The sequence below is a fragment of the Porites lutea genome, chromosome 13 (genome assembly GCF_958299795.1).
Source record: "Porites lutea chromosome 13, jaPorLute2.1, whole genome shotgun sequence".
NCBI lineage: Eukaryota > Metazoa > Cnidaria > Anthozoa > Scleractinia > Poritidae > Porites > Porites lutea.
In genome coordinates, this window is record NC_133213.1 from 10,426,043 (window position 1) to 10,442,031 (window position 15,989).

Below are 15,989 nucleotides of genomic sequence, written 5' to 3' on the forward strand. Positions count from 1 at the left end.
GCTGTACTTGATATCTTACTTTTGCATTTGCATGTTACTCCAAATTGCGTTATGTCTTGGTCTTGGTATATTGGTACTGAGTGAGGAGGACATTGTACATTGCCTATCTCAGGACAAAATTTATCATCGCACGATATATGGCGACGGCGGCAAACGCAGACGTCCGTACAATCCTTCACGAAGACTTCCCAATCTTTATAAACCTTGTTGGTTACTGAGTCAGTGCAATCATCTGTTATACCCCACTAAAAAATGGAAAATGTTTTGGTTATTTTCTAGGTTGTTTTTTATTATTATTGTTATTATTATTCTTTATTTTTATTTATTTATTTATTTTTTTTCATGATACGTGTTTCAACGTAAGCGTCCTTAGTTTGTAAAACAGATAACAAAAGTCATTCCCTGAAACATTTTTGTATTCAAAATAATCTGAAGATTCGTGGTAGCGCCTGCGTATCCCGACCGCGTAGTTATGCGTCCAATAAAGTACGACCAAATAAAGTAAATATGTATATCATTTTGCTTTCTGGAATTTTTTAACGGTCGGAAATTCGGCATGGGATTTTATTGGGGTTAATTTCTGGCCCAGGGATCTTTTTGGGTTTTGCTGGAAGGCTAAGGGTTTTTTGGGTTTTGATTTTTGCCCCTGTTCTGTCATCCCCGTCACTTGATATCCGGAGTCCCCACTCCCACCCCTACGTTAGGAAAACTTTGATTATAAGCTCTTGCCTTTTGCAGCGCGACGTTTCACAAAAATGGCCAGAAATCTATACGTGGAATTTTGAGATCCAACCGATCTATCAAGCCATCGGTCTCCACTCTTGGTAAAAGAATACGCGCTTCCAAAGCAATTCACAAAAATTACGAAGAAAGGGTTAAAACTGACGTATATACTTACGCCAGCGCGAGCGTCTACTGACTTGCTAATAAAAGCAAGAAGGGCAAAATGGCAAAAGACGGTAATGATTCCTTTTTCAACCATCCTGAAAGAATACAAAGGAAGAAGAATTAGAGACCCCCTCCCTATACAAACACTGTAAATTTTCAGGATTCGTGCTCTGGTACGTACTAACACCGAGCCGGGGACCGCTTGCAAAAACGCAACTGCGGCCTCAGTGAATTTGCGTGATCGAACGTGCGACCCAAGCGCAAAATGGCTCAGTATGTTCGTTGTTTAATACAATCACTGAAAAATGTCCATGGAAACCTTCCCGAGCAATCAGATGGACACCTGAAGCGATTTAAGACGTGGCAAAGAGACCATTTGCTTGGAAGTTGGAAATATAATTTTTCACAAAAAAATGATCATGATGCCGTGGAGTTAATGACTACAAACCCAAATAAAGAGAAAAGGGGAAATCACTGGTAATATGTTCTTTCCATTTGGAAATAGAAAATTTACCAGGATTACACCGCTAACCTAGTGTGCCTTCACAGTAATAATGGCCATTTTTACACTATAGACGTTGAAGTCGTCTATACGCATTTAACGTCTGAGACTTCAAAGCCTTCTGGTGTAGAAGGCAACACTGATGAAACAGAGTTTTCTGAAAAAAACGAAGACCAAACAATGACACTTCCCACTCGTTTCTGGGACAGTTAGGCATAAATTCGTCTCAGCTAATCGTTTGAGACGTTTAAATCGTCTTTTAAGTGAGTCTGAACGATGCTCTAGGAGACGATGTTCAAGGTCGTCGTCGTTAAATGCTTCTTTCATTTTTACTGTTTTTATATAAAAAGTTGAAGTCATCTTAGGGCGACTTTAAAGTCTTGAATGGTTTTATCGTCTCTAGGATAATAACGCCCATTCAATAACTAGTGAACGAGTTGCGTGTGATATCCGACAGATTGATAAACGGACTGATTAACTCATACTGTCATCACCTATACAATAACATAACAGCAAACCGTTGTTTCTCAATTCAGTTCTTGTATCGTTGCTAAATGAGTATTTACCACTTACTTTCGCTACACATTCATGTCAAAAAATCTAACGTATTTGTGGCTATTTTTCCCGCAGCTACAGATAGTTTACGCTAACTGATCTAATGTGTGGTCATTGGACTACTGTGGTGTGGTCGTTGAACTGTTGTGTAGTTATTGAACCGAAGAAAAAAACTAATGTGTGGTTATTGAACTGTTGTGTAGTTATTGAACTAACGAAAAAGCTCTTTTGTGAAATTCATTTTTAAAATCGTGCATAATTTAAAGAAGGATTCAGACAAGTTTTGAGATAGAATCACAAATGACTCTTGATGTTGTTTAGTTGGAACATTTTCGTATATACGGTACCAGAGTTGAAAGATTTTCACACGTTCTTGTTAAATTGATCCGTTATTATGGTTGGTACAGGCTGATAGTTGATAAAAATCACAAAAAAGAGACATTTTTCTCGTTCCTGTTTAATGTTACGTTAAACAGTCTTTAAAATCGCTTTTTACGTACATCGAAAGTACTTCTTCAAACGTTACATCGCTGGATTCAATTCGATTCTTAGCTAGGTGTAGTTGAGAGGTAATTTTCGAAGACGTTACTTTCGGGTAATAAATTTCACATTGATAGTTGTTAATATATTTGCTACTCGTTTCAGAATTGGGCTTTTGGTGTGGAACTGAAGGCCTTGTATTGTTCTCAATTATCGCAACTTTTTATTTATTTAACATTACTCACTAGAAAGGAACGTCCGTTAAAACCTCACGGAACTAAGGATATAGCCGACTTTACACCCCCGACCCACGACTCAGTATTAGTTACTCCCATGAAAACTTAGTATGATCATGTTGTAAAACACTGCCGTACAGTTACATATTCGTATTTACCTGATTCCGATCCCGTTACAAGACTTTGGCGGTTTTTTTTTTTTTTTAAGGGCGATATAGGGCAATTAATCCCACTCACCTGAAGTGACTTACGTAAACTTCACGCACTCAACGATAGTAAGAAATGGATCAAACGGCTTCAACAAAAAGTTAAGTCAGTTAAAGTCAATTCATTATAATCTATTGACCGTTTTTGTTTGCACAAATGGACTCAAACATTTACTACACCAAATTTCTGTGGGAGTGAACATGTGTGGTATCAAACACTTTGATTTATCACACTTATTCTTATACCCCCTCCTACAACCTTGAATGGCCTGTATATGAGGAAATGGTTTGAAGAAGATTGTTGATCACAGAAGCTGCAGGTTACAGGGACTGATGAAAACATGCTAGAGAATTATTTTAATTAATGACCTCTTTTTATAATTTTATTCATTTTTTATCATAATGTTCTTTGCTGTTTAGCATTGAAAAGCCTCCTGGGGAATACTAATAAAGTACGTATGTATTAGTTTGAACGGATATGGAGTTATTCAACTTTTTAGTTAGGGAGGAGGGGAACTCAAAAGTTCCTACCCGGCCTCATACCCACATTTTACTCTCTCTCATTTGCACATAAGAAATATGGTTGATACATTGGGAAAAAAAAAACAAGCTGCAAATTGCAGTTGTTTACCGTACTACTCTACTGGTATTAATTTCGCGATTTCGGTTGGACAGTACTTCTCTGAGTTTTATTTTCGGTACTTAAACAGGAAAATACGAAAAAAGGGCATTAAATTTCGCGATTCAAGTTAAGCGTTCTGTAATTCATTATATTTTTCAACGTCTGAACCTGTAAAAATTCTAGATAAACTGTAAAAGCAAAACGCATATTTATTTATGTTTTTTTTGTACGAATCAAGCGATTCAGATGAAGATGATAGCTAGATTTTCTACTCCATATGGGAAATCTTTGCAAATTAACTTCATTGCAAAACCCAAGATACAAAAAGGAGCTCAGGCCATTAAAATCAGTTAATAATGTGGGTAATTGTAGGTTCATATCTTGTATATGTTTTTGCTATTACATGTTAAAAATCAATTTTACTGCATTTTCCGGTGATTTTCTATATGGGTATCTTTTTAACAATCGCGAAAAACGCGAAATTAAGCCTGAGTATTAATATAAGTCGGTAATGCATTTTCTATTACCCAATGTGTTGATTAACTTGAATGAAGTCACTTGGATGAAATCAATATATTTGATTTACATTTTATGTTTGTACAAATGGCGTCACCGCCATCAACAGTGATTAATGATTAATGTAATTTCATTTTTTCATTTTAAATCTCATACATATTGTATCTTTCCTAATTCGTATCGAGCATTATTTTTAGAGATTTATTGTAGCTGTATATTGTATCTAATTTTATCCTTATTTTTTTTAGTATAGTTCTATATTGTACTTGTTCTTACACGACCCCTCAAGCTAAGTGCTTTAAGTTTTATAGTGTTTTAAAAAAGGATCTTATGATGATGATGATGCATGCATGCATGCAGAAATGAGCATATGATATTAAGCAATTTTGATCGTGGCTTCATGTCATATCATGGAGAAACATGGAGAAAATGGTTGGGCGATAAATGTTAGTGATAGAAGCTGCCTGTTAAAGCGAATAACGAAAATAGATGTCTAGTAGCGAATAGCAGGTGTGGTTGGATACCACCAAGACACTCTGTACTCCATTTCAATTCATGTACGAGGACCTCGACCGTTCAGATAAATATGTAAGGCAAACCATACATACAAAAAATGCAGAGAGATGGTGGTCAAGGAGTTTTTCTAAAGTCGTTTTCTTTCTTATCGCCAAAGGAGACAGAATTTAAACTCGCAAACCACAATGAAAAGGAAAACAACAAACGAAGACAGCGAAAGGGCGACAAAAATGACTCAAACATGTAAAGCCATGGCTATCCTTTTATATCAAACTATTAACGTCCTTAATTTTCTCCAGGATTTTTAATGACTTATCGTTTTGTTATAAGGAAAAAGAGAGCTGTAAAAAAGGGCCAGGAAAAGCTTAATTCAGGCTGCAAAAAACCGTAGGATATTTATTGCTGGTTTTCCAAACCGTCATCAAAATTCACACTAAAGAATAATCGATCCACCTGAGTTATTACTTTCATGAAGTATTCGAGCAGCTAAAAACTAATATTTATTCAAATTTTCATTTCAAAAGGTTTCTCGGTGGTTTTGTCATAGAGTACGCTTTTGCATGACGCGTCATTTACGTGGCGGTCAAGGGAGCTGTCATGTAGATTTAAAAAGTGACTTATTTTGGGGATTTTGCTCTCTGAACACTCATTGTCAGTATTACAATAAGTATTATTTTAATGTTTATGAGCTCTTCAGGAGATGAACGGCAAAACCCAGTGAGAAATATTTCGGTTGATTTCCGGGCACCGTGTTGGTGCTCATCCAGGCAGATTGTTTATTGTGGTTTTAGTCCCGTGCAAACGGACGCAACATTGTTGGCCAGGGGGAGTTGTCGCGTCCGTTTGCACGTAGCTAAAGATTTGACCGGTTGCGCAACAACTCTCAACAACACGCAACAACATGCAACAGGGTGTGCTCTTTAGAGGCAACATGTAACATGCAAGAATTTTGGGAGTTGTTGGCCAACGATATTGCGTCTGTTAGCACGGGGCTTTAGGGAATGTTTCATGCGATATATTAAAACAACAATTAGCTTGCGAGTTTTCTCATTGCGAAGCTAACAAGATTTGGATATACTTTAAAATTTATTTACTATATCTCTAAGAGAGTTTTCACAACATATACACATTTATATTAAGGCAATATAAGTCACAAGTTTCTCTGCAGTTTAGTTGTTTCTTGTCTTGGTTAAGTTAGCTCCTAAACCTTCGACACATTCTACAATCGTTGAAACACGAAAAAAATGTTTAACATGTAAAGCGTTTCATTTCGTATCTCAATTAAATTTGGGTTTCAAATTCTTTTTGTATTACAATTACCAAACAGTGCATTTTTAAAAAAATGTGTCAAAGACAGGGAATTTTAAAATCAATCCTGGTCTGACCACTAAACAGACCCAGCATAGAAGAATCGGGGTTCAACAAGCAATCAAACCACAAACCAAAACCTTCGTGAGTTCCAATAATCTATTATAAGCTTAGCTTTTTCCAAGGCAGCTTAATCTTGGGTGCAAAAATCATCTTTCCAGAGAGCAGGCCGGAATCCGGAAATCAGCTTAGGGAATCCAGATCTCGCTAAAATTGGAATACGGAATCCTCGGTTTTACTGAGAAGAATCAGGAACTTTCATATCCAGTACCAAAAATCCTGAATCCACAGCATAAAATCCAGAGTCACGATGGGACCAACCCACACCTTCCAAGAGGGCATAAGACTAAATTGACGAACAGGGCAGATATTGTCGAGAAGGCTTTCGTCTCGTCGTGCCATTTTTCCCTTTCAAACGACAACCAACAAATAAATACTTGCAGTCTAGGCAGGGTATTTGGGTTGAAACACTTTTTTAGAGCTTGACCTAACTGCTTACTTTTGCATGTGCACTCAGCTCGTTGCACTAGTTTGTCCTCATATATCGGTTTGGTTGCAGAAGGGCATTGTAGGGGACTACACAGTGGCCGGCACCAATAAAGCGGCCCTTTGCAGGTGCAGTAATGGCAATCAAGAATGAATCTCTCGCCTTGCTCATAAATATATGATCCAACCTTGCATACCTGAAAAATATGAATAAATGTACAACTCTTCATGGAAAGTGCGCGCGTACGGTATTTACGCACGAGTTGTTGATGCGTTAGAGAGTTGTTGATTTATGAGAGATTTTAGAGATTTCAGTGATTTCTGAAACAAAAAGCGAGTGCGTAGTACCGTACAAAGCACGTTCCATGTGGAATTGTGTTTATTAAATACTGAGACATCATTCTGTCGGTCTTTTATTTCCAATATTTCCAAAGTGCTAAAATGATAAAATTTGCTGAGAGGGATTGCGCTTGCAACTTGATGCTTTAAAGTTCTGAAACTAGCTGACTGCATGGCTTTTGAATTGACAAGTACCATTCATTATTAACATCAAGAGAACCCCAGACGCAGTAAGTTCAAAACGGAAACTATTTAATATTATTATTATCATTATTATTGTTATTATTATTATCACCATTATAGTTTATGTTTAGTCGAGCTTGCTTTAGCGGATAGACTCTAAAAACGCAAGCGTTTTTGTTTTGTTTTTTTTGTTTTTTTAAGCCGAGAAAAAAAGAAAAAAAGAAATAACATAATAGAGAAAGAAAGGGGGATCCAAAAACTTATATACAGTATACAGCCTAAAATTACGTGAGATAGCTATTTACAATAAAAAGCCTAATTACATATTAATAGAATATAGATATTATTGAGAATTAGCTAAAACCTTTGCTGGCGGACTGCTTTTTTAAAAGCGGACAATGTACTCAGGGATCTTAAGGTATCAGAAATCTTGTTCCAAGTAATAGCCGCCAAGTACTTTACTGAATTCTTGCCATAACGAGTCGTATTAGGCTTCAGTACTTGTACCTTGTTAACCCCTCTAAGGTTTTTTATGTTGTCTCTCAACCTAAATAGGTCTCTCAGATATTCAGGTGGATAAGTGTTTATGGTCTTAAATACAATAATTTACGAGTTCTGGATACGTCGATCCACAAGGCCCTAACCGATACGATAAAAAAAAGTGCTAGTTTGTGAAGACTCGTCACTGTACAAGCAACCAAGTGCTCGTTCATGCAACCTATCCAGTTTTCACCTATCAGACTTCAAGCAGTGATGCCATATGGAGAAAAAGTAATGAAAATGAGACATTATGAACGAATTATAAAGGTAGAGTTTGGTCAGAAACGATAATATATTCTTTAGTCTACAAACTGTTTTCCAAAATTCAGGAAATCGTCCAATATTAACCCAAACAGATCTACTAACTGTATCAATGTTTCATCTGCTCCACGCTTTTCAAAAATACTCTGGTCTTGAAGTAAACAGAAGCTAGACAGAGGGCTTGTGGCTAGGCGCGAACAAAAACGATCCGGAAGAACCTCTTGATATTGCATGGCCAAAAGATCCTGTATTTGCACTTGGTATTCACTTCTCTTATGATGACGAAGCTGCTTTCAAAAAGAACTTTGAACCGAAACTGTCCTCGATGGCTTCCTTGCTAAACTTGTGGTACCCTAGGAACTTAACTTTACATGGTCGAATTGTCATTTTTAAAGCATTAGCCCTCTCCAAACTTATTTATAACACTGCTGTCCTCACTGTCACCCCCACATTTGTTCAAAAAGTTAATAAAGCTATTACTCAATTCTTCTGGCAAAAGAAAAAACCAAAAATAAAACAAACTACCCTGATTGGCCCTAAAGAAAAAGGTGGTCTCACATTGCCTGATTTTGACATAATCAACAATGCTCTCAAAGCAACTTGGATCAGAAGACTAGACAGCTGTCATCCCACCGCGAGTTGGACTCACATTCCTGTTTCCCTGCTAGAGCGAGTTGGTGGTCTCTTTCTCCTTAAATGTAACTTTGAACTTAAACATCTTAACATACACATTCCATTGACCTTTTACGAGAAAGCCTTGACTCAGAAAAGCTAGTTTAAATGAACAGCAAATTTCTCAAATTTACAAGATGCCTTTCAGTGCTACAAAAGACATACAACTCTCAATGTTTCAGTTCAAGATCTTACACCACATCTTACGCACCAACGCTATATTATATAAATTCGGAATTAAAGAACATGACCGCTGTCATTTATGCGCTGAAAAGCAAACAATCACACACCTATTTGTGACTTGCCCCAATGTTCAGCTGTTTTGGACACATTTTTCAGTTTGGTGGCGCGAAAAAAACAACATTGAGATCTCGCTTTCTGAAGCACAAACACTTTATGGCATTACAGACACCGTGCCTCAGTGTCTTGGTTTAAACCTCTGCTTGATAATTGCAAAATACTATATTTACACCGCGTCTAAAAATGAGGAAGATTATATTTTCGATGCTTTTTTGTCTATCCTTAAAAATAAAATACAAATTGAAACTAGCAAGGCTAAGGTGCAAGTCAAGCTGTAAAAATAATTTTCTTGATTCTGGCTAATTTCCCTTGTTTTTTGGCTTTTTTGTTTTGTTTGTTTGTTTGTTATTTATTTATTTATTTATTCATTTATTTTTTTGTCGTTTTTTAGCGTATTTACTCTTCGTTAATAGATAGTAAGTTAGTAATTAGTTGTATTAGAATTATTTTTTCATTATTTTGTAACAGGCTCCAACTCATCGGCTCCTGTTTTGTAAGCATTATCTTGTAAGTTAATATTATGTAACACTGTGTGAAATGACACTGCGTGAAATAAGTAATTTAGTGGAATTTACAGGGCCACGATACTCCCATGGCACTAAGCAAATCGTATACCGACACGCGAGGTGTCATGAAACGCGGCGTTTCAGAGAGTGTCCGTGTCCCCGATACCTCTGTCGTGAAAAATCAGGACAAATCGTGGCCCGGACACGTCTTCTGCGCAGTGTCAAGAAATATACGAGCTCTGGTTCTTAACGATATCAGTTAGCCAAAGCTATGTCGACTTTCGACAGTGAGGTAAAATGGCATGAAAACTGAAAATTAGGAAAAATTAAACTTTACCTAATAAAAACACAACTAACTCATTTACGCAAACTTTCCAAGGTACGCCGAGGTTGGTAAAGATTTACGCACTTGGCTTAAAGGTTGAATGAAGGTAACATAAAGTTGCAACAACTTTACGCTCATTCTCTTGCGCGAGATATGAAAGTTGAGTAACTGTAAGGTTGCCACGTGCACTCTGGTAGCAGGATCTGTTTTCTTTGTTGTTTTTAGCATGACCGAAGTAGTTTTCACGCCGCTAACAATGAGAATCGTTGGCTTGTTGTTTTTGGAGATCGTGTAATTCTGTTCGGGTGACTGGCATGGAAGGCAGTGTTAACTTAACATAAATGGCCTGTCACTTACTCTTGAAAAATAATACAGTGTCTTTGTCACAACTAGTTGAACGAAAACAAATTCAAAACAGAGAGAACATGCGTGATAACTATTTCCTCAGTTACGATGAACGACAGACGGCATTCTCGAAAAACTATGGCTACTTAATTTCACCGGAGTATTGACTAACTTTCTACAAATACTACATTGTTTTTTGAACTGCCTTTATCGCTTCCCGGGTATCGCCTCTGTAAGGAGAAGAAAAAAGAAGAAAAAACCTGGGGGTTATACGTTCGAATGAGGCCTGGAAATGAAACAATACAGCAAAGCAACTGGTCAGCGGGTATTCGATTTGCACATGCTCTTTCAGGTTCCGATTTGGCGTCCATTTTGAAAGTGTGAAATCGATCGTTTCGATCACGCCAACTTGTTTGATTTCCCTCAGAAGTTTGAGTCCATAATTATGCTTCTCGATAGCATCACAGGACGTCTGAGGATTGTAACACATTATCATCGAACGTTCAACCTTCAGTTGTCGATAGATCTTAAGAGGCAACCCTTTCGATACAGGAGACGCAGTCAAGCAGACTGAGAATTTGAACACCGAAGTATACTAAGGACTGTACTACTAAAGCGCTCCAAGACTCAGGATTTTGCTGGAAAATTAGATAGCAAGAAAAGGTAAGCTGCCCTGTTTTCAAACTATTTAAATCATTTTAAGTTTTCAATGAAATCAATGTTTCATAAAGGAGCTGTGGCACGAAATTTATCAAAATTTAAACAGATGAAACCGCCACCATATTGACTGAAACATAAAAATAACTACTCACAACAGTTGAAGAAGGTATAAACAAGACAGCAAACACAGAAGGAGGCTCAGATAGACAAACTTGAAGAAGATTAAAATGGATTACAATTGCTGGTTTGCACTTGACGTCACAGCAGCCATATTGGTGGTGTGTTAGGGTTAAGAACAAAAGTTTTTCTCTCCTCCGGGAACTAAACCCTATTTTCATGTAAATTCTTCTAAAAAAAAAACATTCTATTGTAATGACCTCCAACACACCACCAATATGACCGCCTTGTCACGTGGTTGCAAGCCAAGAATAGAGGTTTTCGAAAACTTGTTGGCCTAAAGTTCATCCTTTTTGCCTGTAACTTTTGATAAAAATGTAATGCTTCAGGACAAATTTGTTTACATGAAACAGTGATGTTGTTATTTTCAAGTAATATTTCTTCACTTACACTAGGTTCTACTGAGAATCGCATAACTGAGTAAAATCTCGCATTCTGATTAGTTAAAGAAGCGAAGTATTTAGTGTGGAATTGCGAGTTGAAAACGAGGCTAAGCAATATTGTTTCGCATCTACATGTAGGTAACAACTATCGTCAAATTCTAAAACAACAACTGCTAAAAAGGTTTTCTACAATGTCATTTTAAAATGTTTTCAAAACCATTGTCACCCCTTGAAGAGTTCAAAACAAACAAAAGCGTTTTTATAGTGAGCCGGAGGTTCTTCCTTGTTTTGAACTGAACTACAAATTCTCAAAGAGGCATTTCGCTCACGACAACGAGAGAAGAAGAAACTCTTGTGAACATGGCCCAGAAAATGGCAAGCCAAAGTTCAACCAAACAAAACAGAGAAGCGACAACGGAGGAAGTGCCGGGGTCGATTGTCACATATACAGGAGCAGAAATAAATACCTTCAAAGACGACATGGCCCCTCAGTGAAAACACGAAAAAGAGTACGCCGCTTGCAATCGTCCTGAATCGTGATACTTAGAAAAGTACAAAACAGAGCTGAACTTGAACAGCATTTCTAAAACATTTCAAGGTACTTACCATATATCAATCGCGACGTTAAACTTTCAGTGCTTTTGCTTGGACACTTCATTTCTTTCAGTTTTGCCGCCGAAGAGGTAAAAGGTGTATATTTTTTTCCATCTCGAGCAAATGACCAATTTGAAAAAAGATGTTATAGATAAATGGCTTGTAAATTCAGTGAAATACCTCTATTTATCCTTACGATTAGTGTGAAGCTTGTTTTCATGTAAAAGAGTTTGAAAACAAATGTAAAAACAAGCACAAGGTACAAAAAAAGTTGTCGAAGGGTCAAACGTGTACGACTGACCTTGCTTCCTCTTCGCTAATGCAAAGACAGTTCTGACAGTTGACTTTGAAATGGCTTTCTTTAGTGCGTGTAACGGGATCTTATTTAATTCTCGGTACCCGTGTTGTGTTACGCGCTAGTTCAATGTTCATAAAAGTTCAATTGACCAGAAGGATCGTTTTCTTCCAACTTCTTTCTTCCTTTGGTCTTTACACTGAGGTGAAGCGGTCAACTGAAAAGATTACGTTAAGAAATAGTCTAAGTATTGTTACGTTCACAGCCTGATCATAATTATAATTACTCAATGCGCACGTGGTACATGTAATGAAACTTAACAGCACAAGAAACTAGCGACAATCTCAATGTAGAATTACAGACTAATAAACTATCAAACTAAATCAAGTGTAAATTATTTCTCACCAACGTTCGCGGGTAATCACGTTCCGAAAATTTCCGTTTTGATGTACAACTTTTCTTTGATCTTTCTCACAAGGGGTCTTAGATGAAACTGAAATGCGAGCTACATATATACTTAACTAAAAGCGTCACTAAAGTTACGTCAATCAAATCTGAAATTTTTTCACAGCTTACCAGAAGCTGTTACATGGCTCCCCTAAATTAATTCTTTAATTTATCGTAATTTTGTGCTAATTTATTGCAAATAAGAACAGAAACTTCCTTATTGTTCGGCTTATTAATGGTTTTAAAGTCCAAGGTCCATTAATACTGGATTCTCTTGTTTTCCCTTGTGATGGCTCCTCGATGGGGATTCCCCGGTCTTTACTCATCTTCTGCAGACATCAGCAGCACCAGTTTGTGGATAGGCCTTTCCAAAGTTGCTAAGGGCTGGCTTCTCTTTCTGCTCGATGCTAGGTCCCGGTTGCCAACTTCAAGCTTCACTTTGCGTACCAGTCCATCTTCATCCGGCAGAGCCTCAACAACACGGCACACTCTCCACTGGTTTCTAGGTACGTCATCTTCCTTAATGATAACGACATCATTTACTTGGAGATTTTTCCTGGGTTTGGTCCACTTTTGTCGTTCTTGCAAAGAAAGGAGAAATTCCTTTTTCCACCGAAGCCAGAATTCATTTGTGAGGTGCTGCACACGTCGCCACCATTTCTTTGAGTAGAGGTCGGCAGACTTGAATATCCCTGGCGGAGGTACCACAACCTTTGTCTTCAAAGTAAGGAAGTGATTTGGGGTCAGCGCTTCTGCAGATCCTGGTGATGTGATGCTTTCTGCTGTTAGGGGTCGACTATTAACCACTGCCTCTGCTTCGCACATGAAGGTACATAAAGCTTCATCATTCATTTGCTGACCGTTACTTTCTAGCAGGGCTGAGAGCACACTCCTAACGCTTCGAATCTGAAGCTCCCAGATTCCACCCATGTGGCTGGCAGAAGGGACGTTAAATTTGACTTCAAACCAATCACAGTTTTCTTTCAACATCTCTACCTTCACTTGATCTCGATCCATTTCGGCTAGCGCTTCCTTCAATTCTCTTCGTGCTCCAATGAAGTTCGAACCATTGTCGCTACGCATCTGGCGCACGGGACCACGTCTGCATATAAAGCGGCGAAGAGCGTTAATGTACGAGTCCGTTTCCAAAGAGTTGGCTACTTCTAAGTGAATCGCTCTTGCGACTAGACATGTGAATAGGACTCCATACCGCTTGAGTTCCTTGCGTCCTTCTTTCACGTACCAAGGGCCAAAATAGTCCACTCCACAGTATGTAAAAGGAGGGGTGGGTGTTAGCCTGTCCTCTGGAAGATCCGCCATTTTCTGCTCTTGTACCTTTGCTCTGAGTCTCCTACAGGTAACGCATTCGTGGATCATTCTAGAGACCATTGTACCATCACCTATGATCCAGAAGCCTGAAGACCGGATCTCATTGAGGGTGATCCCCTTTCCTTGATGCAGGGCTTTCTCATGGCAGTGACTGGCTAGGATCTTGGTGATGTGACCTTGTCCTGGTAGGACAACAGGGTGCTTTGTGTCTTGCGATAGGCTTGCTTGTCTGATGCGACCACCAACTCTCACCAGATCATTCAGATCTAGAAATGGATCTAAACGAAAGAGTGGGCTTGATCCCTTTGCTTCTCCTCTTGTGGTCGGGTTCTTCAGTTTGCTTATTTCTTCCTTAAAAGCCTCCTTTTGTACATGTCTGGTTATTTCTCGTTCTGCTGCATTTAACTCTTCTACGTTTACTGAGTTGTACTCGCGTGCTGCAGATCTTGTCTTAACTCCTTCTGTAGTCATCTGGTTTCCACGAACTTGATTCAGTAGAATTCTTCGATACCGCAAACACACTGCTACTGCGCGCTTCGCTCTAAACCAGCTTGAAAAGCTTTCCAGGCGTTGAAGCAGGGTGGCGGGTTCTTCCTTGTTCGAAACGCTTGTGGCTAATGATGATGCTTTCTTTACTTCTTTGTCGTCTAGCTGGAGGGGTTCGGGTGCACTCTTATTAAAGTCCCTCCAGTTGCCACGGTGTTCCCACAGAAAGGAAGGTCCTTGTAACCATCTTGAAGATTGCAGGAGGTCTTTGGGACTGAGACCACGAGAAGCGTCGTCAGCGGGGTTGTTTTTTCCGTCAACGTAATGCCACTGTTCTGGTAGGGTCCGCTCCCTAATCTGTTGCACTCGGTTCGCAACGAACGTATGGAAGCGGCGTGCATCGTTCTGGATGTATGCCTGGGCCACTTTACTATCGGTCCAGAACACTTCTTCTAATTCATCATATTGGAGCTCTCGTCTCAGCATGTCGCTAACTCTGACGGATACCACGGCGGCCGTTAGCTCAAGGCGCGGTATAGTGATCGGCTTTAAAGGAGTCACACGTGCTTTCCCCATCACCAGTGAGCAGTTAACTTCGTCGCTTGTGTCTACCAAACGGAGGTAAGAGCACTGGCCATATCCTTCAGTGCTTGCATCCGAGAAGTGATGTAGCTCGATCTTCTTGAGGCCGTTCATTCCCGTTAGCTTGAAGCATCTTGGAACTTCCATCGTCTCTAACAGGGGAAGTTCGTTTCTCCACATCTCCCACTGCGTTCGTAGTTCATCGGGTATAGCGTCGTCCCAGTCTAAGTTTTCCTTGCATAGCAGCTGTAGTATTCTTTTGCCTCGGAACAGAAAGGGGGCAGCAAACCCAAGCGGGTCGTAGATTGAGCTTACTGTCGATAGGATGCCACGCCTCGTCAGTGGTTTGTCTTTAAGGGTGTGCGGAACTTGAAAACGTCGTTTTCAATGTTCCATTCGACGCCAAGTACGCGCTCGGGAGGAAGTAGGTCGCAGTTTAGGTCAATTTCTTTGATCTCCTTTGCACGTGACTCTACGGGTATGGACTCGACAACCTCTTTGCTGTTTGACGTGAATTTGTGAAGTTTGAAACCGCCTCTCATGCACATCTCAATGGCGTTCTTGATCAATTTGGTAGCCTCTGGTACCGTTGGGACTGACCTTAACCCATCGTCAACGTAAAAATTTTCCTTAGTGAAAGAGGCTGCTTCAACTCCCAGGTCGTCTTTACTATCATCAGCGGCAGTTCTTAGTGCTAGATTAGCACAGCCAGGAGAAGAGGTGGCACCAAACAGGTGTACAGTCATTCGATACCTTGTTGGTTCCTTTGTGGTGTCTCCTTGGTCCCACCAGAGAAAGCGGAGAAGGTCGCGATGCTCCTCATTGACGTGGACCTGGTGGAACATACCCTCGATATCACAGGCGAATGCCACAGGTTCCTGTCTGAAACGGTACAGTACACCAATCAGCGTGTTTGTCAGATCAGGTCCTTGTAGGAGATGGCGATTAAGAGAATGGCCCTGGAACTCTGCTGAACAGTCAAAGACGACGCGCAATTTCTCCGGCTTTTTAGGGTGATACACCCCATGATGAGGAATATACCACGCTCTCTCATACTGATTTGGAGCCTTCTATGCATGGCCGTCTGCTATCATCTTCTCCATGAATGTTACGTAATCTTGCTTGTACTTTGGGTCGTTTTCAAGTCTTCTCTTTAACTGCTTCAATCTAGCTTCGGCAAGTTTTCTGTT

The 15,989-nt window shown here is 39.3% G+C and overlaps 2 protein-coding genes and 1 long non-coding RNA gene across 3 annotated transcripts; all 3 read right to left on the reverse strand.

Moving 5' to 3' along the window:
- LOC140923728 (uncharacterized) lies at positions 1-2,996 on the reverse strand. Its single transcript, XR_012164181.1, has 3 exons — positions 2,899-2,996; positions 899-983; positions 1-245 (listed from the first exon to the last, which is right to left on the reverse strand). It is a non-coding gene; the product is annotated as an uncharacterized lncRNA (long non-coding RNA).
- A 9,724-nt stretch (positions 2,997-12,720) lies between these two features.
- LOC140922348 (uncharacterized) lies at positions 12,721-14,979 on the reverse strand. Its single transcript, XM_073372339.1, has one exon. It carries the CDS (start codon positions 14,977-14,979, stop codon positions 12,721-12,723), a length of 2,259 nt encoding a protein of 752 aa, XP_073228440.1.
- A 158-nt stretch (positions 14,980-15,137) lies between these two features.
- On the reverse strand, positions 15,138-15,644 carry LOC140922349 (uncharacterized). The gene has a single exon (XM_073372340.1). It carries the CDS (start codon positions 15,642-15,644, stop codon positions 15,138-15,140), a length of 507 nt encoding a protein of 168 aa, XP_073228441.1.
- Positions 15,645-15,989: the final 345 nt, after the last annotated feature.